The 27,711-nt window shown below is 41.4% G+C and overlaps 1 protein-coding gene across 4 annotated transcripts in view; it reads left to right on the top strand.

The window, feature by feature from the left end:
• Positions 1-27,711, top strand: part of LOC117532123 (C-myc promoter-binding protein-like) — a 243,039-nt gene that overhangs the window by 202,909 nt on the left and 12,419 nt on the right. For 2 of the 4 annotated variants that reach the window (XM_034195403.1, XM_034195420.1), the window contains 5 exons: positions 2,467-2,634; positions 5,804-5,984; positions 10,196-10,450; positions 12,189-12,306; positions 15,388-15,414. In XM_034195403.1, the coding sequence (XP_034051294.1) occupies positions 2,467-2,634; positions 5,804-5,984; positions 10,196-10,450; positions 12,189-12,306; positions 15,388-15,414 (749 nt within the window). The remainder of the gene's footprint in view (positions 1-2,466; positions 2,635-5,803; positions 5,985-10,195; positions 10,451-12,188; positions 12,307-15,387; positions 15,415-27,711) is intronic. The other 2 variants (XM_034195412.1, XM_034195428.1) reach the window with 1 other exon arrangement.

Consider the following 27,711-nt stretch of genomic DNA (forward strand, 5'->3'; position numbering starts at 1 on the left):
AAGATAATGGTTCTCATGCTGACGCCACTTCTTCCTTCTTCTTCAATGTCGGCACTTGCCGGGAAGTTCCTGTTTTTTTAGTGGCGCACAGTTCAAAATCCGAATAGTTATCTCTTCAAGAACTGCACACGAGGAAAGGATAAATTGTTTAATTTTAGTCTTAAATATTCATGAAAACATGGCATTACGTGTCACCTACACTTTAATTCCAGTGTTTTCAGGAACATTTTTCTGTACTGTGGAATAATTTTCTTTTTTATTCAGGCTGACATCCTTATTTGTCTTAAACATGTCCAGTGTCCTTACCAGTGACTTAAATTTCTACAATTAATACTTGCTTAATTTTGATGTTGGACAAATTCTGTTAAAGATAATTGGGTGCCCATTAAAACATCCAATGTGTGGATGACTTTTTCACCCAACATTATTTTGAATGGATAATATGGTAGATTAACTGAGATACACTGAGAACTGGTTTCAATAGTCCAACACTACTGCACGTATACGTACAGTGCTTTGTTAAAGTTTTAGGCTCTCTAGAATTTTGAAAATATAATTCCTCCCCATATGGAGGGGTTTATTATCTTAAATTTCATTTAAGATAATAAACATTTACAAGTTATAAGTCTCATTTTAACATTAACAACAACTAAACAAAAACAAAAGTAAATGATAATAAATGCAGTTCTTTATCGTTGTGCGGTATGGTACATGACAACAGAGACAGTTGTCTGTGGTTATTCAATAATAAATTTATAAAATAAAAAAAAATTCAGATTAAATCATTCCCATTTTGTTACATATTTCTGCAAACCACCAAAAATTATATTTGTAGTTTTATCAAAACTCTAATCTTTATCTAAAACATCATGTCAGGCATAGCATAGAACGGCTCAAAATGGGTGGACACAAATGCAAACTCTCACCAAGGATGAAGTAAGAAAAAGGTTTAATGGTCAAAACAAGCAGAGTCGGTACACGGGTGGTCCAGCAGCGAGGCAATGGTAACAGACAGGCATAAGGCTGAGGCATAGTTCAACAAACAGACACAGGCCAAATACACAGCGAGGAGGCAATCAGAAGCAAAGACAAATTCAAGGTCGAGGACAAAGCAAGGTCAAAATTCCGGCAGGCAAAAAACAGCACAAAGGAGAGCTTGGAACAAAGGCTGGAAAGTGACATGAAATCAACAATCTGGTGGTGAGCAGTAGAACTGTGAGGGCTTAAATAGGGAGCAGGCTAATCAAGGTGTAAACAGGGGCGAGGAAGGGGCAAGGAAGGGGCTGGAAGGGGCGTGACCAAAAAAGACAAGGGCAGGTGCAAGAAAGTGCAGTGAAATGAACAGCAAAGTGGACTGGGGCAAGATAAATAAGTGATAGAAAAAACAATGGGTGGAAAATGTGACGTGCTCAAGACAAACAATAATTAACATGAACAAAACAAAAGGGGACAAAGCTAGGAAATAATGTGACTACACTAAAAGCAGAACACAAGGAGATCAATGAATATAATAAGAACTAGTACGGAACTGATACCCATAACATGTAAAAGTAAATGCAGTAACCGGTATTGAGATGATAACATAACTGATGACTATACTGGAAATAAATGAACAGAGAGACCAAACCAGAGACTACAGAATAATGCAATAAATAAACAGAACATAATCAGATAAGAAACGCTGAACAAAAAATAATAACCAAATCCAGTGACTTAATACTACTAATAATAAATGTGATAAAGCTAAACTAAGACTGAAGTAACAAGAAGGGACCACGAGTGAAAGAATACAAAGGTAATAAGCAATCAGGCAAAACAAACTACAGGCAAGACAGGAACTAAGACAAAATTAAATACATGGCAACCAAGTGAAACACAGAAAATAAATGAAACAAAACTCATCATAAATAGAGCATGACCAAGATGACATGAGATAACATAACATGAATTAAAAACTCAGAAGGCAAAGAACCCGGAAGCCAGTGAGAACCCACAACCAAACAGAAGCCCCTTGTGGCAGGAGCATGACATATCACATATTTTTAACAATAAAATGTGGTCACAGATTTTACCAACAAATATTTATTAGTATATTACATGCTTTTTCATAATATTTATGGAACACCTCACTTTAAAAATAGATTCTAATCAGGCAAATCTGGATCTCAATTTGGACTGTGACCAAATTCTGTTTGTGATATCAGTCATGTGACACATGATTTTATTATTCTGGAGTGGTAGACATGTGACTCCAGCATGTTGAGTCAGGTCACCCTAACTTCTTTCCTTTCTTGAAGATGTTTTGCTCTTCATTCAGAAAAGCTTCATCAGTTCATGAACTGATGAGACTAATAAGTTTCTGCATTTATTGGAGCAGCATAAAGCACCAGACAGAAAAATGACACCAGACATGGCTTTTAGAACGAAGTGGAAATTCATTGTGCCATTTTTGCTTTTCTCATTTAGACTATTCCTCAAAGGTAGTCCATCAGTAGAGGAGGCAATGAGCTTGTCATGCTCAGCATCCACAGGTTTAGACACGGGGACATCCACCTTGTCCACCCCCTGTCCCACAAATGCCACCTCTCCTCCGTTCCCAGTGATTCCTATCCAGGATTGCTCAGGAAGCAGAAGGTATTACTATCTTACTATTATTATCCGTTTACATGCTGATGATGAATTTTGTTTGAAGTGTAATGCACAAATGCAGATTTCATAAAAACTAAAAAGATTCTATGAAGATGGTAAAATGTTTCATTCAGTAAACCATGTTTAAATGCAATCAGACAAGAACAGTTCTATTTAGGGATACATTTCTGTGAGCATTATTTCTAGAACATACTTTTTTCTTCCAAACTTAATAGCTCATCCATATTGGTGGAAATATAAATGAGATGCAAAGTCTCACCTGTCTGAGTATATTAATACTTATACCATCTGGACCATTTGCCTTGTTGGCCTTTAGTTTTCTAAGGGCCTGGTCGCACGGCACATGGCTTTAGCTGAATGAAGGAAAAAAGTCACAAATCGTTCAGAAAGAGTGGACGAATGAGCCTGGACTTCTCCCATCACCGACAAGCCTGCAAGTGCAAAGCGCATAAAAGACCGAAACAAAACTGAAACTAACAATAGAAAAATGAAGCAAACTTGGACCTTGACACTTTAAACAAAATCACAATGTAACATTCATGATGACGCGAGCGGGTATCAGACCGAGTGCCAGCTGTGATCATTTCTGCAGCGAGTCTGTGCGCTCCACAGCCACTTGTAGCTGCGTTGTCTTGACAATGTGTGCACACACACGCACGTTGGAGCCAGAGATGGCATTCGAATGTGCGTAAATAGTTAAAGTTGTTGATAAAACGTTCATGCCGCTATTGTTTCTGTATGAAAACGTTACTTTTTGTCTCATACATGGACATTCAGCTTGTCGGATCTTTAGTTATTGATCCATTCAGATATTGTCAATGTTCGTGAAAGACGTTGGACTTGGGAGGTTGGACGAAGTTGGACGACAATCAAATGGAACGCTGACGGTACGGGAACTACGTAAACGATGTGGAACCGTCCAGACAGAAAGCAAAATGGAATACGGACGAAGGATTCGTTCACATTTTTCAACAGTTTGAAAATTCTGACAAAGCGCCAGCTACAGGAACAAAGCTGGATGACAGTTAAACAATGTCTCAGAAAGTCAGCGTAAGTCCAGATTTCTTGTTTTGTTTTGGCTTCTGTGTCCTTCGTTAGTGCCATGTGACTGGGGCTTAAGTTTGCGTCTGACTTCTTCTGGTGTAACTATAAGATCTGTGATAAAGTTGTCCACATTTTCTCTTTCTGGTACTAAGTCTAATGGGGGCTTTTTTGTGTTCACCGATGTGGAAAGGTTATTCAATATGGTTGCTTTGGAAGAATCTTCAGTGACCTGTACACCTTCATGGACGAGGATATCCACTGTTGCTTTGGTATTTGTATAATGTTTCGAATAATTCCAGATAGGTTTAGGATCGTCTTTGATCCTTTCTATCAATTTGTCTTCGAAATGGGCTTTGGCTTTATTTATTTTGACCTCCAGATTTGTCTTTTCTGCCTCGGATAGAATCTGATCTGAGTAAAGGGTTGACTTTCTTACCTTGACTCATTCTTGTCTCTTTTGCTTCTTGGCTTTTTCTACTGATTTATACATACTCCAGGGAAGTTTGCATCATTCTCTTTGTCTGATCATTTTATGCGGTATATAAATATCTAGCAATTTGTAGTGTTTGTTTTTGAAGAGTTTCCAGTTGTCTTCAATGTTTCCTCTCTTCAGCAATGTAGGCCAGTCTGCTTCTTTTAAAGCTTCATTGAACCCTTCATAATCTCCTTTTGAGTTTAGGTGAACTTTCCTTCTGTTTTTTTAATTCTAGAAGTTGGGCATTTCATGGTCATCCAGACCGATCTATGGTCACTAGTTGAAAAAGATGCTCTGACTGAGCAATCAGTTACGAGGGAAAGGTCGTTCACAAAGGCAAGGTCTAGAATGTTGTCACCTCTGGTTGGTTCTTTTACAACCTGGTATAACAGATTGTCATTAATCGTATTTATGAAGTTTGTCAAGTTCTCTAGAACTCGGAAGGCTATCCCAGTTTATTCTTCTCAGATTAAAATTCCCAAGTAAAATGCAGACATTAGTGTTTATGGTATTTATAGAATTATTTATCTTTGTCATAATCTGTGCTTTGTCCTCCTCAGTCCGATAGCAGCCACCTATAAGTCAGGATGTATTTGATCTGAGGTGTATAGAAATCCACAGTATTTCTGCATCTACATCTCCATCGGAATAGGGAGTTGGATTGAAGAGGCTCTTTACTAAAATAAGAACTCCTCCACGGTTTAACCGAGTGTATTTGCCTTTAGTATAAAAGGATACATTTCTATCTTTCCTGAATGTTGTATACCCTGGTAGGGTGAACTCGGAGTCTAGTATAGTTTTGTCAAAGTGTGTTTCAGTTACCACTACAATGTCTGGATTTTGTTCATATATAAAATCCCTAAGTTGTGCAAGTTTGGATGCTAAGCCGTGAGCATTAAGAGTACATATTTTCAAGGATGTAGAATCTTTCCCATTAGTCAAGATGGTAGTAGGTTTGTTGGGTTTAAGTAGTTGGTGGTTTGTCTGAGTAGAGGTTATATCTTTATTACTTTGCCTTTCCTGATCAATGTAGAGAAATTATCATTTTCTTCATTAAAAACCCTCAAAAACAACAGCTGCCGAACCATCCCTGGTGCATTCAGTGTGACTCGGAAAAAAATCGATGCAAGCAGGCAGCAATCGATGCAACACAATTTCACCCATCAATAGAATCAATGCACACTGAATGAATCGATGCACATTTGTATCTAGATACGGATTCGTATCGATTAATCTCCGCATTCAAAGTACAAAACATATGGAACAAAAATTGCACAGTAAATGGAACCAAATTTGCACGGTCAGTGGAACACAATTGCAAATGGGATGAATGATCCATATCACATGACATATAATCAAATGACAAGGATCTATTCAGGTGTTATATAATAATTCCTAACTTATAAGAAAGTGATCTTATGGCAGCAGATACCGGCTAAAATAATGTTTGGGTGGATGTCAGGGTCATTTAAGGCAGTGGATATGTCATCATTTATCACTGGTTAGGTGTGAAGTGTGACCTTATTTGTTTTCCCTTACTTACCTTTTTTTCCCTCCAAAGCAAAGGCACATCCAAAATGTGGTTTGTGTTCTTGTGTCACAACCTAAATGTTGGAATATCGTGTGTCACCCCAGGACACGGTCAACCAGTACTAAGGGTATGGACATCTCCACAGAGCGACGGCAGGGGGCGCCAGATGCTGGGGCATCTATGGCCCGCAGTGTCAGTGCCTACAGCCCTCTGGAGAATGTATCTCACCTCAACTACTATTTGCCAACTTCCGGCAGCCTGCCCAGCCGCCTCAATGAAACCAGTGTAAGTCGCAAGTTTTTTATAATAAATCATAATCAGTGTAAGTAGGCTTTTAGATGGTTGCCATGGTAACCAAGGAAAACATTTCTTAAAACAAAAAGGCTTTGCTAAGAAATACTTTTTAAAAAAAATGGTACTTTGTGTCAGTGCAGTAAAACCTATATAGTGTGTATGTTTGTCCAGTACATTTGATGTACTGGACAAACTGTGTGATGTCACCCATAGCTTTTCTATAGATAGTCTGACAGCCATGGAAATGAACCTTGTTTAGTCTGATCTAGTCTTTTTCCTCTGCTGATAATGTATTGTTAGAATCGCCAGAATAACATTCAGATGGGTGTTGAGCTCTCACCTTTGAGCAGTTTGCATAGCGCTCAAAAATCCAGTATGGCCACCAGCACAACATGAATATCTGCTAAATATATCTCCAAAACTAAGCAAGTGAGAGACTTCATCTTGGTGTCTAATCATGTGACATGTAAGCTTACAATCCTGCATTGCAACATCATGAAAATGCAAAAAAAATGATTAATTGAAAGTCTGGTAGTACTGAGATATGACAGTGTTATGTAGTTATGAACTCTTTGGCGTGAATGCCAGGCATCATGTTTGGAGGAAACCAGGCACCATCACTACAGTAAAGTGTGGTGGTGGCAGCATCGTGCTATGGGGATGTTTTTCAGTGGCAGCAACTGGGAGACTAGTCAGGATTGAGGGAACGCTGAATGCAGCAATGTACAGAGACATCCTGGATGAAAACCTGCTCCAGAGCGCTCTTGACCTCATACTGGGGCAACAGTTCATCTTTCAGCAGGACAATGACCCTTAACACACAGTCAAGATGTCAGTGGAGTGGCTTCAGGACAACTTGAGTTGTCCTTGAGTGGCCCAGCCAGAGCCCAGGCCTGAATCTGATTGAACATCTCTTGAGAGATCTGACAATAGCTGTGCACCGACGCTCCCCATCCAACCTGATGGAGCTTGAGAGGTGCTGCAAAGAGGAATGGACAAAACTGGCCAAAGATAGGTGCACCAAGATTGTGGCATCATATTCAAGAAGATTTGATGGTGTAATTGCTGCCAAAGGTCCATCAACAAAGTGTTGAGGAAAGGGTGTGAATACTTGTACGTGCGATTTCTTAGTTGTTTTTTTTTTTTTAATAAATTTGCAAGAACTTCAAAGTAACTTTTTTCCACACTCACTCACTCACTCATCATTCATCTTCAACCACTTTTCTGGGTTCGGGTTGCAGGGGCAACAGCTCCATCAGGGGACCCCAGATTTCCCTTTCCCGTGCCACTTTTTTCATAACTTTTTTCATGTTGTCATAATGGGCTATTGTGTGTAACATTTTGAGGGCAAAAATGAATTTACTTCATTTTGTAATAAGGCTGTAACAAAAATGTGGAAAAGTGAAGGGCCATGAATTCTTTCCAGATGCACTGTAAGTTACAGGGCTTCCTGAACTAGTATTAGGAACGGCTGACTAATACAGTACTTTGTTTAGTCAAAAGAACAGTGTTACGGGGGGAATGACCTCTAAATGACGATATGTTTTTCAGGCTTTTCTTGCTTCACTCTTTTGCTCAGCTTGTAAAGCTCAAGATCTTGCTTATGGATTTGACTGTGTTGAGGCCGAAAGATTTTCAGGCTTGTCTGTGAAAGAAAAGAGTCAAGACATTGACCATTTATCAAATAACAGGCTTTTTAATATGAAGTACTTTGGACGCTGTGCAAACCAGGGTATCCTGATTGGAACAGTGTAAAGTGTGGCTTTCTGAGCTCTGCTTTTATCCACATCAGGGCAGGAGGAAATAACGCATACAGTGTTAACAGAATGCATCTGTTCACAGAATTAATTAAAAAGAAACAATGGTTGGTATGAGAGTGACAGAGCTGTGATGATTAAAGGGTCCTTTTCATTTACAAGAATTCATTGTGGCGTGAATCAGGAGTTCTTGGGGGTCCCGGAGCCACGTCCTATTGTGAGACTGTCTGGGTGGCATTGTGATCCACCTCAGGTCAAGGCGGTTGTTACATCCAGCTTTTATCAGCTTCGTCTTTTAACCAAAATTAAATCAATTTTATCCTTTTCTGACTTGGAGCGCGTCGTGCATGCTTTTATTTCTTCACACCTGGACTACTGCAATTCACTTTTTTTTGGAATTAATCAAAATACACTTCACAGATTGCAGTTAGTCCAGAACGCTGCTGCACGCCTCTTAACTGGGAGCAAAAAACATGAACATATTACACCCATTCTTGCGTCTTTGCACTGGCTCCCTGTTAATTTTAGAATTGATTTTAAAATTTTATTATTTGTTTTTAAAGCTTTAAATGGACTGGCCCCACAATATATTGTAGACATCCTCCAAATTTACTCGCCAGCACGTGCTCTGAGGTCTGAGGGCCAGTTCCAGCTTGTGGTGCCTAGGACGAGACTTAAGACCAGGGGGGATAGGGCCTTCTCTGTGGCCAGGCCCAGACTCTGGAACGCTCTGCCTCTCCACATTCGAACAGCCCCCACAATGGAGTGTTTTAAGTCTCGTCTGAAGACCCACTTTTATTCTCTGGCTTTTAGCTCTGCATGAGTTGTATGGTCCTCTGTTGTCTTTGGCCTAGTGTTTTATTTATTTATTGTTTTATTGTTTTTATGTTTATTTATTTATTAGTATCTGAGTGGGTTTATTGTTTTGTATAGTTGTATAATCATTTTTATGTGCAGCACTTTGGAAACTGTTCTGTTGTTTAAATGTGCTATATAAATAAAGTGGATTGGATTGATTGATCAGGGTTTTGCAGTGTGACACGGAGCCATTTGTGTAACAAGGCAAGGGAAGGCTGGAGGAATGTCTGTTAAGCCCCTTTCACACCGGGGCTTCTCCCGGTTGCTCCCTGTGGCGTCATGACGACGCAGGAATGTCTGTGTCAGGTGCACGGAGCAGGGGGCAGAGAGGAGGTGACAACGCAGCCTGCAGGTTTTCTGCACAGAGAAGTCAGAGTGCACAGTTTGGCTGCAGACAGACTGTGCACTCTGACTTCTCTTCTACTTGTTGTTGTGCTGAGCTGCAGGGCTGCACTCTGAGTTTTGTTATAGTTTATCTTTCCTCCTTTGAGCGCGAGATGCGCGCCCACGTGAACGAACCGTCCTTGAGCAAATGTGGAGATGCCTGGAGTTCTACTTAATGTTGACATGTCCTGTCTCTGGCAATCAGTCTGTGAGCAGGACATATGTCCTTTTTTGTCCTTTTTTTTAACTGTGATGAGAGAGTTTGAGGAGAGAAAGGAACTAACTGCCTGCAGACAATTTTTTTTCTTTTAATTGTTCACATGGGCGTGTGAATGAACCGTCCCGTCCATGAGTGGACTGGAGATGTCCGGACTTTTTACTGGATGTCTCTGGCAATCAGTCTGTGAGCAGGACCTTTATGGATTTTATTTAAACACATTTGTGAGAGAAGAAGCTGCAGCTGTTTCACAGTGCCTCTCTTCACCAGACAGCTCCACACCGAGAGGAGCAGCAGCTGCAATCAGCATTTTTTTTTTCCTGTGGTCTTTTTTTGTTTGTTTGTTTTTACTGCATTGAGTACACAGTATAAAAACAATCCTGTGTGATTTATACTTCGGGAACAACGGAACACAGCAGAAATCATAAATTGGCATCGGGTAGCGTGGTCTTTCAAGGGTGTGGCTTCTGAGTCACACCAAGTAACGCCTCTTTGCCCCGAGTTACACCTCTTTGCCCCAACTTGTGCTGGAACCACTTCCTTTCTGCGTCAAGCACAGGATGCAAAAAAATTAAACAGGTTTAATTTTTCAGTGCCTGACTTGCTTCCTCCTTTGCGCCCCTCGCGCTGTTGTGACACCGAGCTGCATCGTCTCAGCACTGAGTTGCTTCCACGCGGCATCATCATAATGATGCACGGCGCAACTGGGAGCAACCGGGAGCACCCCCGGTGGGAAAGGGGCTATAGGTACAGAAAGGTGACAGGGCTGTCGAACAGTACATTTAGTTCAAACAAAACATTTAGTAAAACATGCAATATTTATCATTTTAACAACTGAGTGCAAGACTGTTTAGCATTCAAAAATGCAAACCCTGGACTATGTTGTAGACATTTTGGATAGCTCCAACTTCATACTTCCCAGGCTTATTTCCACTGAATGTAATTGTGGCACTGAACCTTACCTGTAGTGCTACTCTCCGTGGCAGGACCCACTGAGTATGGACTGGAGGCTTCATAACCCTGAGCCAGTTACAGTTCCCTACCTGAGCCCACTGGTGCTTTGGAAAGAGCTGGAGAGCCTGCTAGAGAATGAGGGCGACCCGGTGATCACAGAGGCTGACATGGTGGACTATCATCCCATCATCTATTGGAACCTAGTCTGGTACTTCAGACGGCTGGACCTGCCCAGCAACCTGCCTGGACTCATCCTCACCTCAGAGCACTGCAACAGAGGCTCACAGGTTTGACCCAAACATACACTCATACATAGAGATTATCATCGTCATCAACTTACAGTACGGCTCTGAATACAAGGCGGCCCGATTATAAAATAACCCCTTTTTTCAAGACGCATGATTTGAAAATTATTTTCTTAGGCCAATTCTTGTTTTTTGAAAAGAAAATATTTTTATTTTAAAATAACACGAATCAAAGCACGAGAGACAAAAATGCTAAATTACACAAGATAGCAGTGCATAAAAAAAGACGTGCAGTAAACTCTGAACTGTCCTGCACTGGCTCCTCAGATCATTGTGTCAGTCAGTCAGTTTTGCACAGACCAAACTTTCTGTGCTCAACTCAAACAACTCTGGGGTCTCTGTTGTCATATTTTGAGCTTCATAATGCACCACACATTTTCAATGAGCGACAGGTCTGGACTGCAGGCAGGCCAGTCTAGTACCTGCACTGTAGATGATGGAATCCCTAAATTCCTTGCAGTTGAATGTTGAGAAACATTGTTCTTAAACTGTTTTTCATGCAGTTGTTCACAAAGTGGTGATCCTCACACCATCTTGTGAACGGCTGAGCCTTTTGGGGATGCTCCTTTTATACGCAGTCATGATACTCACCTGTTTCCAATTAACCTGTTCACCTGTTGAATCTTCCAAACAGGCGTTCTTTGAGCATTCATCAACTTTCCCAGTCTTCTGTTGCCACTGTCCCAGCTTTTTTGAAATGTGTTGCAGGCATCCATTTCAAAATGAGCAAATATTTGCACAAAACAAAAAAGTTTATCAGTTTGAACATTAAATATCTTGTCTTTGTGGTGTATTCAATTGAATATAGGTTGAAGAGAATTTGCAAATCATTGCATTCTGTTTTTATTTACATTTCACACAACGTCCCAACTTCACTGGAATTGGGGTTGTAGAAACAAAGAAATGTTATTGTAAATACCAGTAAAATCCCAACTGTATTTGTTACTGTATCTGATTGATATGTTTGCATTTTCTGTAGTACTATGAAAAAAACTCATCTTCACAATCAGAGCGAAAGTTAGAGGATTTTGGTTTCTTTGTGAGACACTGTACAAGTAAAGGGCCAGGGCAACATGGTGGCTTCCAAAACAGAAGGTTCTACATTCAAAACCATCTGTGTCATTCTCTTTGTAATGTGGAGTTGTGTCAGGAAGGGCATGCAATGAAAAACATTTGCCAAATCATCATGCAGATCCATATCTGATTTGCTGTGGCAACCCAAAAGGGAGAAGCCTAAAGGACTTGGTTTTACTATACAGGCAAATTGTCGGTGGGCTGGTTTCATGTTCAGGGTACTAGCTCGTTCAATACTAGTTTGAAAGGTAATTCAACTAGTTGGTGAAATGCTGCATTGCTCTTCCAGAACTTGACTTTCTTCTTGCTGTATTTTCTGTTTATCACAGGACTGGTTGGTAGAAAAGTTCACCTCATCTTCAATGCCTATAGAGTGACTTAAAATATGACAAAGATCTGCCTGTCGGTCCTGATTAAATGGAAAGAATTAGGACCAAACTTGATTTACAGTTGCTTGTTGTTGTTGATAGTAAAAACCTTTAGAAAAAAAACTATTAATTCTCATCAACAGGGGTTGATTTTATACCTGATTTGGTTGTGTTGACTCCTCCTGTGGTTTCTCACCCTGTTATGTTGCAGAAATGTCAGATATCAGTGGTGTCAGATTTTAATGTGACTGTAGTCTCTGTTTTTTTGTTCGTTACAGATCCCTCATCACTGGATGTCTGAAGACAGTAAACACGTGTTGATTCAGATCCTGTGGGACAACCTGAAGCTGCACCAGGACCCCATCCAGCCTCTCTATATCCTGTGGAACACATACAGTGAGTGGCCCTGCAGACCAGTTTACAATCTTTAAATGTGATGAAACATTTTCTTGTGATTCACAAAGGAGCCAGTTGGGAAATACTGAAAATATTATGTAAATAAGACATAATAAGCACTGCATGTGCATCTGATGGTTTGACGCTCCGAAGTGATAAGTAGCTGGAACTGTGGAGGCATGTGTGGGCCACAAACAATCATGTATAGAATGAAATATACCATCTGTGTTTTCTTATTCCTGCTGAGAATAACAGGACGCTGGAGACTCAACCAAAGGCAGGAAGAGACAATGATTCACAAGTGTGTCCCAGAGGTCTGCAACAACACACCAGCATGATATTAATAATAATCATCATTAGTGAGTTATCTGAATCATTGTCAGATATCTTTACTGAGCTTTGATACACAAATCAATTCAGATATTGGACCAGAACACTTGTCTGCTTCATTAAATGAGGACATTGAACACAACAGAGTTCTGGAATTTCACCCTTATAGAATCAATAGCTGCAGCCTCATTTTCTGTTGCAACATTGGCGAAAAATGTGCAGAAACGGATCTCTGATTACTAAGATTTCCTCAACACATAAATCATTCAATCAGAACAGGATCATACATTATTTTAGTGGACTCACACAAGATTGAATTGAACGTTGACTAATCTACACAGAAATAAAACTCCAGTGGATTGTTAGAGGAAGGAAAATGTATTCAGGTTTATTCAGACTGGGGAAAACCTTTGTGTTACTTCAGCATTTCACTTTTGCATGTTTGGATCTTTATTTGCTTTTGTCTTGCTGGTTTATTTTGAATCAGTGGACCTCGGCACTTCTCCAGGATGCGTCTATGAAGAGGTGATTGGTCTCACTATTATGAGCCCCTCTCCTTTTTCCACACATGTAATAGAATCTGGTTTTGGAAATGCAGTGTTTCTGTACACCTTCAATAAAAATGTGTTGCTCATATTTAAGACAGTTTTTACAAAAATCTGAGCATCAGTTTTACAATTAAGTCGATGAATGTTGGCACCTAACAGCGACACATCTCTTTCTGTCACACTAAAAAACTGCCACTGCTTCAGGAAAATGCAGCATAAACTCTCAGCACTATCTCTGGCAGTTCTTGGCAGGCTGTCCTTTGTTTTTGCATTTTGAAAATTTACGTTCTGAAATTTTCACATCTTACACCTTAAACATGAACTAGTATGTTGCCCGTGAGGATCCATGGGCTCTAGATTGGTTAGTGTTTCTAAAATAGATAGCTGACATTTTTCAAGAGCAGTAATAAATTATTCAAAGTTTCTATAATGAGTTGGAATGGTGTGTGAGTCGAGAATGTTTTTAGAACCCTAGACCTCAACAGTTTTTAGAGGAAGAACTCAACCCTTTTATTTCCAGTTAATTACATAATTTTTCAATGTTAATTTAATGTTAGCTTAATGTATTTATAAATTGTTTAGTAGGTTCTTGTGATACATTAGTATCATGCTATTAGTATATGGCTACGACAATATGCACACTCTGATTGGCTGATTTCTGCTCTGATATTTTCCCATATCACACCGTTATCATGGCAATAGATCCAGATCTCATATCAGATTTGCAACTTTGTTTACAATTTTCACAGCACAAAATAAAACAAAATGCGAACAAAGAAATTATGAGTGACGAAGAGGACCATTCTCCAAGCTAATTTTATTACACTGACGAGTTTGAATTGGAGGAATTAACAGCAAACAAGCTCAAAGTGCACATGCAAATTGAAGACCAACAAGAGGAAAACACAGCTCCAAACAGCCATATAATAAACAAATTATTAACCTCGCTTGCTCAGTCTGTACGGGAATATCAGACCCCGGTGTTTTTTGCACTGTCCGAGAGTAGCGAGGTCTGTACTGTTAAACACCTCGGCCTGATATTTTCCCGGTACAGACCTTGCACTTGGTTAATAATTCTTTTATTATTAGTAGTAGTATTATTATTGTTTTATATTACTTCTGTTTTGTTATTTGATTTTTAAATGGACCACAATGGAAATAAGTGTTTTCACTTTCTTTTGTCATCCATGTATGTGTAACGTATTTACAATTATATTATGTACTTACATTGAACTTACTAAATAAAATCATGTACGCACGCACACACAGACGCCACTTTGTTTTCAATATATAGATGATTTACTGCCCCTGCTGGAATGGCGTGTGAGTCCAGAATGTAATTATAAATGTCCATTGTTCAGTGTTGTCAGCTAATATCCGTAGTTTCTCCAAAAATATTAGTCCTATCAGTGTTCATCCTTGACCCAAAATACATAAGCATACCAAACGGCAAATATCAGCTCTCCCCAGTTTGTCCGTGATCGAGGTTATATACATGCACGCACACGTACACGTACACATACACAGATGCCACTTGGATTTTAATATATAGATGATTTAGCACCCTCTGCTGGAATGGTGTATGAGTCCAGAATTTAATTATCAGCGTCCGTTGTTCACTGTAGCTAGATAATATCCCTAATTTCTCAAACACGTTAGTTCTGTCAACTTTCTGTCTTTGTAGCATTAATCCTTGACCCAAAATACACAAGCATACCAAACAGCAAATATCAGCTTTACCCAGTTTCTCTGTGATCTAAGCCATACACACGCATGCACACATACATGCACACAGAGACCACTTGCTATTGATATATACATTGCCTAATTTAATGTGTGTTACCTAATTAAACACTTACACATTGTATAATAAAATTAAATATTTACTTGTCTACTTGCAATAGACTGCCATCCTGCACAGGGTGTACCCCGCCTCATGCACTATGACTGCTGGGATAGGTTCCAGCCCCTCTATGACCCTTAATTGGAGTGAGCGGGAATAGAAAATGGATGGATGGATGGATAGTTGTCTAAACTGCGTGGCGAGTTCAGTTCTGTTTTTTAGTTGACTTGTTCTCACAGAAAAGACGAGCAGGTTAATGTGTATGTTGCTTTAGCTCAGTGTGTAGCGTGTTGGATGGTGGCGCGGATGCAGTGGGCTAATACATGTGCTAACAGGCTGTGTCTGCTCTCTGTCTTCCAGGGCTTAACTGTACTCTGTTGTTAGAAAGTGAGTGTTAATCTCTGGCTGCAGACTCCCTCAGATGAGTCCTGTTGTTTGTGTTCTCTCTGTCTTCATTTGTGATGTGTGCTTGATGTATTGCAGTGTTGTCTGTCTGTCAAATGTTGGCCTTTGCGCTCTGTAATTTCACTCTGTGATTTTGATAGAGCGGCTGTTTTGGTTTTGTGGCACATTGTCAATACAGACGTGTTTGTCTCAAATACTGCTCCACACTATGCATGAGGCAATGTAAATTAGCATGATGCTTCTTTTGTATATACGAGGTCTGTTAGAAAAGTAACGGACCTTTTTATTTTTTTCAAAAACTATATGGATTTGATTCATATGTTTTTACGTCAGCCAAGCTTGAACCTTCGTGCGCATGCGTGAGTTTTTCCACGCCTGTCGGTTGCGTCATTCACCTGTGGGCAGGCTTTGAGTGAGCACTGCTCCACCTCTCTCGTCGTCGTTTCATTGCGAGGAAATGGCGGAATGATTTGGGCTTTTTTTCCATCAGAATTTTTTCAGAAACTGTTAGAGACAGGCAGTTGGAAACCATTCGAAAAATTTATCTGGCTTTCGGTGAAAATTTTATGGGCTTCACAGAGAATAAGGAGTGTTACTACCGCTTTAAGGACGGCCCACAATGGCGCACAGCGCGCTGCACTCCAAGCCGCCATCGAGAGGCAGAAACCACCACATCATTTCTAAACGGATGGATGTGTGGAGCCGGGACCATCGTGTGCAATTCTCTGGTTATCACAAGAGCTGGACATCAGCCATTTTCCGGCAGATTTCACTTTTAACAAGAGATTTTTGTCATGGAAAGCCACGTGGAGGCTTCGCGCGTCACGACCCGATTCGCTGATGAAGCGAGGACAAAGGAACACCTCCGTTTCGGAGTGTCAGAGGACAAGTTGGGACGTGCACAGCTCTCCACAATTTCTCTTCTACTCACTCGACTGGTAAGCACTGAAAGCCGAGATAGGCACGTCCCAACTTGTCCTCTGACACTCCGAAACGGAGGTGATCCTTTGTCTCGCTTCATCAGCGAATCGGTCGTGACGCGCGAAGCCTCCGCGCGGCTTTCCATGACAAAATCTCTTGTTAAAAGTGAAATCTGCCGGAAAATGGCTGATGTCCAGCTCTTGTGATAACCAGAGAAATTGCACACGACGGTCCCTGCTCCACACAGCGATCCGTTTAGAAATGATGTGGTGGTTTCTGCCTCTCGATGGCGGCTCAGAGCACGGCGCACCGTGCTCCATTGTGGGCTGCCCTTAAAGCTGTAGTAACACTCCTTATTCTCTGTGAAGCCCATAAAATTTTCACCGAAAGCCAGATAAATTTTTCAAATGGTTTCCAGCTGCCTGTCTCTAACAGTTTCTGAAAAAATTCTGATGGAAAAAAAAGCCCAAATCATTGCGCCATTTCCTCGCAATGAAACAACGACGAGAGGGGTGGAGCAGTGCTCACTCAAAGCCTGCCCACAGGCGAATGACGCAACCGACAGGCGTGGAAAAACTCACGCATGCGCACGAAGGTTCAAGCTTGGCTGACGTAAAAACATATGAATCAAATCCATATAGTTTTTGAAAAAAAATAAAAGGTCGTTACTTTCTAACAGACCTTGTAGTTATCATTTTAGATGGGGTGCCGTCCAAAGTATTTTTAGAATCTCCATTAAAAGGCCAAATCAAGACTTGAAAATTCAGTGTTTTAGGAACTCCCGATGTCTAACCACGAACCAAACTGAGAAGGAAAGATGTAGGGGAAAAAACAAGATGATATTAATGTACAGATAATACAAAATGAAATACGGTCAGTGTCATAATAGATGTGGATGATGAATGAAGAAAATGGGAGAAAAGTGTGAAAGATGTGGAGAGAGTAAATCAGGAAGTGCAAGAGGATGAAGTGATGGGCAGCTATGTAGAGGATGAAGAGTGGAAAAGCAGTTGGTCCAGTTGACATTCCAGCAGAGGGACGGAAGGGTTTAGCAGAGATGGCATTAGAGTTTCTAACCACATTGTTTCATAAAATCTTGGAAAGTGAGAGGATGCCTGAGGTTTGGAGTGAAAATGTGCTGGTTCCTATTTTTAAGAACAAGGGTGATGTGCAGAGCTGCAGTAACTACAGACACATAAAGCTAGTCAGCCACAGCATGAAGTTATGGGGTTATGGGAAAGAGTAGTAGAAGCTAGGCTTAGAAAACAGGTGAAGATCTGTGAGCAGCAATATGGTTTTATGCTGAGAAAGAGTGCTATAGACCTAATGTTTACTCTGAGAGTACAGATGGAGAAGTATAGAGAAGGCCATTAGGAGTTACATTGTGTGTTTGTGGATTTAAGGCCCGGTCCCACTGGGGAGAGGATTAATTGCGCATGAATTTATACAAATTTCTGGCATTCATTGTCGTCAGCAACAAAATTGGCCAGGAATGACAAATTTCTCAGTACGAATTATGGATATATTAATAATGTATAGTGAATATTTGACGAACAATCACGGATGTACAACCCCTGGCAAAAATTATGGAATCACCGGCCTCGGAGGATGTTCATTCAGTTGTTTAATTTTGTAGAAAAAAAGCAGATCATCAGACATGACACAAAACTAAAGTAATTTCAAATGGCAACTTTCTGGCTTTAAGAAACACTATAAGAAATCAGGAAACAAAAAATTGTGGCAGTCAGTAACGGTTACTTTTTTAGACCAAGCAGAGGGAAAAAAATATGGAATCACTCAATTCTGAGGAAAAAATTATGGAATCATGAAAACAAAAGAACGCTCCAACACATCACTAGTATTTTCTTGCACCACCTCTGGCTTTTATAACAGCTTGCAGTCTCTGAGGCATGGACTTAATGAGTGACAAACAGTACTCTTCATCAATCTGGCTCCAACTTTCTCTAATTGCTGTTGCCAGATCAGCTTTGCAGGTTGGAGCCTTGTCATGGACCATTTTCTTCAACTTCTACCAAAGATTTTCAATTGGATTAAGATCCGGACTATTTGCAGGCCATGACATTGACCCTATGTGTCTTTTTGCAAGGAATGTTTTCACAGTTTTCGCTCTATGGCAAGATGCATTATCATCTTGAAAAACGATTTCATCATCCCCAAACATCCTTTCAATTGATGGGATAAGAAAAGTGTCCAAAATATCAACGTAAACTTGTGCATTTATTGAATGTAATGACAGCCATCTACCCAGTGCCTTTACCTGACATGCAGCCCCATATCATCAATGACTGTGGAAATTTACATGTTCTCTTCAGGCAGTCATCTTTATAAATCTCATTGGAACGGCACCAAACAAAAGTTGCAGCATCATCACCTTGCCCAATGCAGATTCGAGATTCATCACTGAATGTGACTTTCATCCAGTCATCCACAGTGCACGATTGCTTTTCCTTAGCCCATTGTAACCTTGTTTTTTTCTGTTTAGGTGTTAATGATGGCTTTCGTTTAGCTTTTCTGTATGTAAATCCCATTTCCTTTAGGCGGTTTCTTACAGTTCGGTCACAGACGTTGACTCCAATTTCCTCCCATTCGTTCCTCATTTGTTTTTTGTGCATTTTTGATTTTTGAGACATATTGCTTTAAGTTTTCAGTCTTGACGCTTTGATGTCTTCCTTGGTCTACCAGTATGTTTGCCTTTAACAACCTTCCCATGTTGTTTGTATTTGGTCCAGAGTTTAGACACAGCTGACTGTGAACAACCAACATCTTTTGCAACATTGCGTGATGATTTACCCTCTTTTAAGAGTTTGATAATCCTCTCCTTTGTTTCAATTAACATCTCTCGTGTTGGAGCCATGATTCATGTCAGTCCACTTGGTGCAACAGCTCTCCAAGGTGTGATCACTCCTTTTTAGATACAGACTAACGAGCAGATCTGATATGATGCAGGTACTAGTTTTGGAGATGAAAATGTACAGGGTGATTCCATAATTTATTCCTCAGAATTGAGTGAGTCCATATTTTTTTCCCTCTGCTTGGTCTAAAAAAGTAACCGTTACTGACTGCCACAATTTTTTTCCTGATTTCTTATAGTGTTTCTTAAAGCCAGAAAGTTGCCATTTGAAATGACTTTAGTTTTGTGTCATGTCTGTGATCTGCTTTTCTTCTACAAAATTAAACAACTGAATGAACATCCTCCGAGGCCGGTGATTCCATAATTATTGCTAGGGGTTGTATAACGCATGTATTGAGGAAACGGATCGGATGCATTGTGATTATCACAGAAGTATTACAGATGTATTGAGAATGCATTGCGCATGTGTTGCGGAAACAGCGTTTGTATTGCGCATGCGTGGCATCTGCATTGTGGTCATAATAGAAGCGCACTCTGGACTTTTGGCATCACTGTTCACACCAACATCACAGCCTCTGGAGCAATTGCTGGACTTGGACAAGTTGATTGGCATGTTGTTGGATGGCAGCAACTATCACACTACGTCTTTGGGGATCCATAACTACATCTGTACGTCTCTACAGCTGGACTGGCAATCAGTGGCAAGTATGTCGATTTCTGCCACATTTATATAGTACTTTGGATTTACGTGAAGTGTTTGTTATGCATTCGCAAATTGTCCGCAAATCAGATGCAAAGCAGACGTAATACAAACGCTTTGTCCATGGCCACTCTGTATGCATTCGCTACAACCTATTTTAGTTAGTCATGTGGATGTGATAGGCACCCTATATATCCATTTTACAAACTGTTCCAGTCCGCTGCCAAGCCGCAATACCCTGTCAGTTGGACGGCGGATATACAGTGCATAGATTGAGTATGTATTGCGTATGTAAGGCAGATGTGAAAAATTTGGGCAGCTCAAAAATCCTGGCAATGGAAAAACGTGCCTCTGCCGATAAATGCGAACGTGTGCGGATGTCGGCTGACTCATACAAGCATGTTTCATGGATATTACGGATGTTTAGCGAATATAAACCAAGTTTGTGCGCAATTCATGCGCAAATCCTCCTAAACGCCAGTGGGACTGGGCCTTTAGCCTTTAGAGAAAGCTTATGACAGGGTGCTAAGAGAAGAGTTGTGGTATTGTATGAGGTAGTCTGGAGTGGCAGAGAAGTATGTGAGGGTATGTACAAGGACTGTGTGTGATGCGCAGTAGGAATGATAGACTCCTTCAAGGGGGGGTGGGGTTACACCAAGGACCAGGTTGACTGATGAAATAAGACAGGAGTCTCCATGGACTATGATGTTTGTAGATGACATTGTGATCTGCAGTGAGAGTAGGGAGCAGGTAGAGTCTAGCCTGGAAAGGTGGAGATGTGCTCTGGAGAGCAGCGGAATGAAAGTCAGTAGGAGCAAGACTGAGTACTGGTTGTGTGAATGAGAGGGAGCCCAATGGAGTAGAAGTTACAAGGAGTAGAAGTTGTGAAGTAGATGAGTTTAAATACTTGGGGTCAACTATCCAAAGTAAGGGAAACTCTGGTAGAGAGAGGTGAAAAAGAGAGTCCAGGCAAGGTGGAGTGGTGTGGACAAAGGTGGCAGTTGTGATTTGAGACCGAAGAATATCTGCAAGAGTGAAGGGGAAAGTTTACAAGACAGCAGTGAGACGAACTATGTTGTGCAGCTTAGAGACAGTGGCACTAACAAAAGACAGGAAGAGCTGGAAGTGGCAGAGCTGAAGATACGTGAAGCTGTGATTTGAGAGTGATGAGGATGGACAACATTAGGAATGAACATATCAGAGGGACAGCTCAGGTGGGACAGTTTAGAGGCAGTCAGAGAGGTGAAATTGAGATGGTTTGGACATGTACAGAGGAGGGACCCAAGTTATATAGGGAGAAGGATGCTGAGGATGGGGCCACCTGGTAGGAGGAGAAGGGGGAGGCCAAAGAGAAGGTTTATGGATGTGGTGAGGGAGGACATGCAGGTGGATGGTGAGACAGAGGAAGATACAGAGGACAGGGTGAGATGGAAACAAGTGATTTCCTGTGTCGACACCTAATGGGAGCAGCCAAAAGAAGAAGTCGAAGTCATAAACAGGTGTGGAAGTCTTTGATGCCATCTGGTGGAGAGTGCCTCTCCTTACAGCTGTACTGCTTGAATCATCCGGACTGACTGAGAAGGAACCATAAAAGCTGAAATGGTGAATAACAGAAAGAATTATGTGCCCAGCAGCAACCGTCATTAACAATAGACAGTGGACCATGTGATGATCTGGACTTTGGCTGTGAGTGTGAAGGAGACCAGCAGGAATTGCTGTGCATGTGGTAGTCAGTAGGCCTCAATTCACCGACAACCAAAGGGATACTCTGGCCACTCAGGCCAGAGCCCGGGTTTTTAGCTGATCAGATCAGAAGAAATAATAATCTAACCACTAGGAGCAGTGAGCAGCCACAGTCCAGCACCCAGGGACCAACTCCAGATGTAGAGACGCTGCCTTGGTCAGGGGCAAAGGAAGGAGCAGACCCTAAATAAGCATGTTTTCGAGAAGAAATAATTTATTGTCCCTTTCTGGGATGGAAAAGGTGAACACATGGATTTGAACATTTACAGAGGTATTACAATTCTTTCTGTGCCATGTAAGCTAGTACTTGGCAGCACGGCTTAGTGGTAGCACTGTTGCCTCACAGCAAGGATGGTCATGGGTTCAATTCCCACCTGTGAACCTTTCTGTGTGGAGTTTGCATGTTTCTCAATGGGACTAACCTGGTTGAAATAATATTTTAAATTAACAATAAAGTAGCTAGAAGCACATGGCAGCTGGTCAGCAATAGGGTTGAGTAACAAACTCTGTTGTTCCTGTAAATTTTGGTACAAGAGCACATCTGTTGCACTTGCGTGGGCTATTGGGTACGGTTGTGGAGTCTCGCGACCTGGGTGCCTTTGTCTGTGAGGACAGGTTCACTGATCTTGACTTTGCAGATGATGCTTTGATGTTTGTCAAATCAATTGTTGTCTTGCTGCGACATCTAATGTGATGACCATCAAGTGAGAGTGTGTGGGTTTGCAGTTGTCCTTGGTCAAGAGTAAGATCCAAGTGTGTGTGCATGAGGCGAAAGCATTGAACTTGTTTATAGAGTTACTCATCTCAGCAGTGATACTCATGTCTGTGATCTCAGCCAGTAACTCCTTCAGTGTCTTGGTGGCTTCTCTTAGTCTTCTCTTTGCATACTTGCTCAGTGTTTTGGAACTGCCTCCTCCAGATTGATTTACTATATAGAATCAGCTTCGGTAGGTGGGTCACATCATTCGGATGGATGACAGCCAACTTCTCAAGCAGATCTTTTACTCCCAGCTGAAGAAAATGTTCCAGAGGAGGGCAGAAGAAATGCTACAAGAACCTCCTGAAGCACAACCTTAAGAGCTGCTGATGGGAAGACCTGGGAAGAACAAGTGAGGGGACGAGCCAGCTGGCAAGGAATGATCCAAAAGGGAAAGGAAGTCTTTAAATAATGCAGATGAATGACACAGAGAAGAAAGAGGAAGGAGAGAAAGAGCAAGATCCTTAATGGCAGAAGCTTCCTGCAGCAACCGTGTGCAGTGTCTGTCAGAAAGAGTGTGTCTGTCAAGGCTGGGCCTGTTCAGTCATCTCTGCATCCATCACCCTGTCCAGAAATTGATAGACAGTCTTCCTCACCACAGAGGAATGCCATGACTGAGCATACTGTTTGTATTTCTTAATGATTAGTGAGAAGTGCAAAGGATACAATTCCAATGAAGTTGGGGTGTTGTGTAAAATGCAGTGATGCCGGTAATGCGTTACTTAGTAACACGTTACTCTAATCTAACCACTTTTTTTAGTAACGAGTAATCTAACACGTTAATCTTTCCAAATCGCTAATCAGATTAAAGTTACTTCTCCAAGTCACTGTGCGTTACTGTTATTTTTGCATTGTGGGTCGATAGCAGCATTAAACTTGGTCAGGAGGTTGGGGTTCGACTGCACTGCCCGCTTTAAGGCGGGCTTACACTGTGCGCGTTTTGGCCCTTTTTCAGCCGATTTTTCACTTGTGTGAGAATTTTTTGGATCGCGCCGAGTTTCACCTTAATCGTGCGTCCTGCATCATGCAGTCTACATGGAGTAACGAGCTGCGATTAACATGTCACGACCACCTCCCGATCAGGAATCGTATGGTCGGATGAAAATCAAACCTGTTTGATATTTTGGTCGGCCGTCGTGGCTCGTGAGGGTTCCATGCTGATGAAGCTGCGCTACAAGCATCTACACACTGATTACTTCGCGCACTGTCCGTGAGCAAACACTGGAGAGAGCAAACAGTGATCGCATGTAAAGTCGTTTTTTTTTTTTTTTTTTGCATTCCCTCGCAATAACCTAATATCGTATTAAAGTTGATGCCTATCAGCGCGCACAGTGAGTGGAATCAGGTGGGGGAGACTGAACGTATATGCGCGCGCGCACACACAGCAGACAACAGGATTTACGACAGATGAGGGAGTAACTTGCTACACCTTGCACAGCTGTAAGACTCTCTATGAAATATAGTTGAATGTTTTTCTTTTTTTACCGTCCTCTCGTGAATCATGTTGCTGTCTGTTGTGTGTGCGCGCGTGCAGTCTCCCCACCTGATTTCACTCACTGTGCGCATTGATAGGCATGAAATAATTTTTTTTTTTAAAGAAAAATAAAAGCTTCCGACGTGTGGTTTTTAACGTACAATGTGAGCAGTCAGATCACATCAGAGCATTGGGCCGTACAGTGTGAGACCATGAATCGTGCGTTCTGAACTTTTAAACCCTGCGGTTTTGTCGCACAGTTTGAGCTGGAGCAAAATTATATTATATTAACAAAACCTACTGAAGCCTCATTTCAGTATCTGCCTTAATTAAAACAATTTAAACCACAATGTGAACAATTATAATGCAATAGAAAACTGCAATGTTTAATGTGAAGTGTGGGCTTGACTGGATGCACACAGCTCAGTAATGTTAGGCTCAATGTGTGAAAGGCTGAGTCTCAAGTCATTTTCAACATTAAGTCTGGCTCTGTATTTTGTTTTCCTGTTCGTCAGTGTGGAAAATCCACCTTCACACAAATACGTAGTTGCGAATGGCATGAGAGTCTTAATAGCGCGCTTTGCAAGTGCAGGTTGCTCCACGCGCAGGCCAATCCAAAAGTCAGTCAGTGTCTTCTGATTAAATTCTGCTTTTAGCGATCCATCTGTTGCAATGTCAATAAGGCTCTCCTGTTCCGCTGTTGATAAAGACGTGGTCACGGCACTAAATGGATGACGTATCCACTCGATTGACCCGTCCGCCTCAGGAAAATATCTGCGCAACTCTGCAGACAGTGCGCCAAGGTGCGCCTTCATCTCTGCTTTCACGCAGCCTCTCAGTCTGAGTTTGTTTGAGCACAAAAACTCATGCAACACTGGGAAAACTTCGGTATTGTTTGACTCAAGGGAGTTTATCCAGAGTTTTACCTTTTTGATCATGGCCTCAATTTTATCTTGAACATTGAATATTGTTACAGTTAGCCCTTGTAGTCCAAGATTTAATTCATTCAGATGTGAAAAAATGTCACAAAGATAAGCCAGACTAGTGAGAAATTCTTCGTTGTGCAAATGTTCTGACAGGGCAAAATCATGTTTACTGAAGAAAACTTTAAGTTCATCTCTCAACTCAAAAAAGCGAGTTAATACCCTGCCTCTTGAAAGCCAGCGCATCTCTGTGTGTAATAACAGCGTCTCATACTCACTGCCCATTTCATTACACAACGCAGCAAACAAGCGCGAGTTCATGGGCCTGGCTTTCACAAAGTTGACCATCTTTATGGTGATGTCCAAAACATTCTTGAGGTTAGCAGGTATTCCCTTTGCAGCCAGCGCCTCACGGTGGATGCTGCAGTGTACCCATGTGGCATCTGGTGCCACTGCTTGAATGCGTGTCACCACACCCCCATGTCTACCTGTCATTGCCCGTGCGCCATCTGTGCATATACCCACACATCTATCCCACATTAGGCCGTTTGTGTTCACAAAGTTATCCAGCTTTTGAAAAATGTCAAGTGCAGTGGTCCTTTCCTCAAGAGGTTTACAAAAGAGCATGTCCTCTGTTACTGTCCCTTCATGTATGTAACGCACGTATACAAGGAGGTGTGCAAGGCCAGCAACATCTGTGGACTCATCCAGCTGCAGAGAATAATACTCGCTGCCTCTTACCCACTGAAGAAGCTGTTTCAAAACGTCCTCAGCCATAGCACTGATGCATCGAGAAACTGTGTTGTTCGATGACGGGATAGTCCGTATAGTCTTTTTTGCCTTTTCCCCCAACATTGCTCCAACCATATCTGAGGCAGCAGGGAGTATTAAATCCTCCACTATAGTGTGTGGCTTGTTAGTTTTAGCAACTCTATAGCTGACCATGTATGATGCTCGCAGCCGGTTCCTGTTGGCAGTGTCTGTCTCTGCAATACAACTTTTACTTGCAGATAATAGTTTAAGCTGACGCTCAAAGTATTCATGTGGTTTATTTTTCAAATGGGGATGACTGGTCTCTAAATGCCTGCACAATAGTGATGGCTTCATTGCATTTTGCGATAGAACTTTTGCACAATTAACACACTGAGGGCGAAGAAATCCACCCGTGTTAACACACGTGAAACCAAGAGCAATGTAGTTGTCATCATATTTGCGATTCTTTGATGTCTTATTCTCTTGATTAAATAGTCTTTGGTCTCGATCAAAAGTCTGCTGTCTCACACTGCGATGCTCTGCGTCTCTGTCACCGCTGTCCTCTTTGATGCTGCTGGCTACGCTAGCTTGACTCTCGCTAGCCACACAAACATCGGGGTCATCGATCAGATCTTAGTCCGTCATAGTCGCTGTAGTTGGACAATCAGCTGGACTGTTATCGCTAGCACCAAGCTGACTAGTTGTGGCAGGTGTCTTGGCACTGGGCTTCCCGTTAGCCACTTTTCCATATTGCCGCTCATGTGGCGGGCTCATGGGGCGGCTAAGTGAGCTGCGCTGGTATGACAACAGGTGTCAATCACCCAGATAGTCACACCCATCTGTTGCAATAAATTGACTCAACACTAGATGGAAGCATTTACACACATCTATAATAGTATTGTTTCAGACAGCTTATCACAATTACAGCGTGTTATGACATTTTTTTTCTTTTTGCTCATTGCCCCGCGTACCCCCCACAGGCACTCACGTACCCCCGGGGGTACGCGTACCACCATTTGGGAACCACTGCATTAGAGAACATAAAGAAGGAATCATATCCTTAAACCTAGTTACAGCGCTTTCTGAAAGACTTCTAGTGTAATGAAACTTATTCCCCACTGCTGGGTAGTCCATCAGAGTAAATGTAAATGTTATTAAGAAATGATCAGACAGAAGGGAGTTTTCAGGGAATACTGTTAAGTCTTCAGTTTCTATACCATAAGTCAGAACAAGATCTAAGATATGATTAAAGTGGTGGGTGGACTCATTTACATTTTGAGCAAAGCCAATAGAGTCTAATAATAGATTAAATGCAGTGTTGAGGCTGTCATTCTCAGCATCTGTGTGGATGTTAAAATCGCCCACTATAATTATCTTATCTGAGCTAAGCACTAAGTCAGACAAAAGTTCTGAAAATTCACAGAGAAACTCACAGTAACAACCAGGTGGACGATAGATAATAACAAATAAAACTGTTTTTTGGGACTTCCAATTTGGATGGACAAGACTAAAAGTCAAGCTTTCAAATGAATTAAAGCTCTGTCTGGGTTTTTGATTAATTAATAAGCTGGAATGGAAGATTGCTGCTAATCCTCCGCCTTGGCCCGTGCTACGAGCATTCTGGCAGTTAGTGTGACTCGGGGGTGTTGACTCATTTAAACTAACATATTCATCCTGCTGTAACCAGGTTTCTGTAAGGCAGAATAAATCAATATGTTGATCAATTATTATATCATTTACTAACAGGGACTTAGAAGAGAGAGACCTAATGTTTAATAGACCACATTTAACTGTTTTAGTCTGTGGTGCAGTTGAAAGTGCTAGATTATTTTTTCTTTTTGAATTTTTATGCTTAAATAGATTTTTACTGGTTATTGGTGGTCTGGGAGCAGGCACCGTCTCTACGGGGATGGGGTAATGAGGGGATGGCAGGGGGAGAGAAGCTGCAGAGAGGTGTGTAAGACTACAACTCTGCTTCCTGGTCCCAACCCTGGATAGTCAGATTTCTAGAAATGAGAGCTGCTCCATCCAAAGTGGGATGGATGCCGTCTCTCCTAACAAGACCAGGTTTTCCCCAGAAGCTTTGCCAATTATCTATGAAGCCCACCTAATTTTTTGGACACCACTCAGACAGCC

This window comes from Thalassophryne amazonica, chromosome 2 (genome assembly GCF_902500255.1).
Source record: "Thalassophryne amazonica chromosome 2, fThaAma1.1, whole genome shotgun sequence".
NCBI lineage: Eukaryota > Metazoa > Chordata > Actinopteri > Batrachoidiformes > Batrachoididae > Thalassophryne > Thalassophryne amazonica.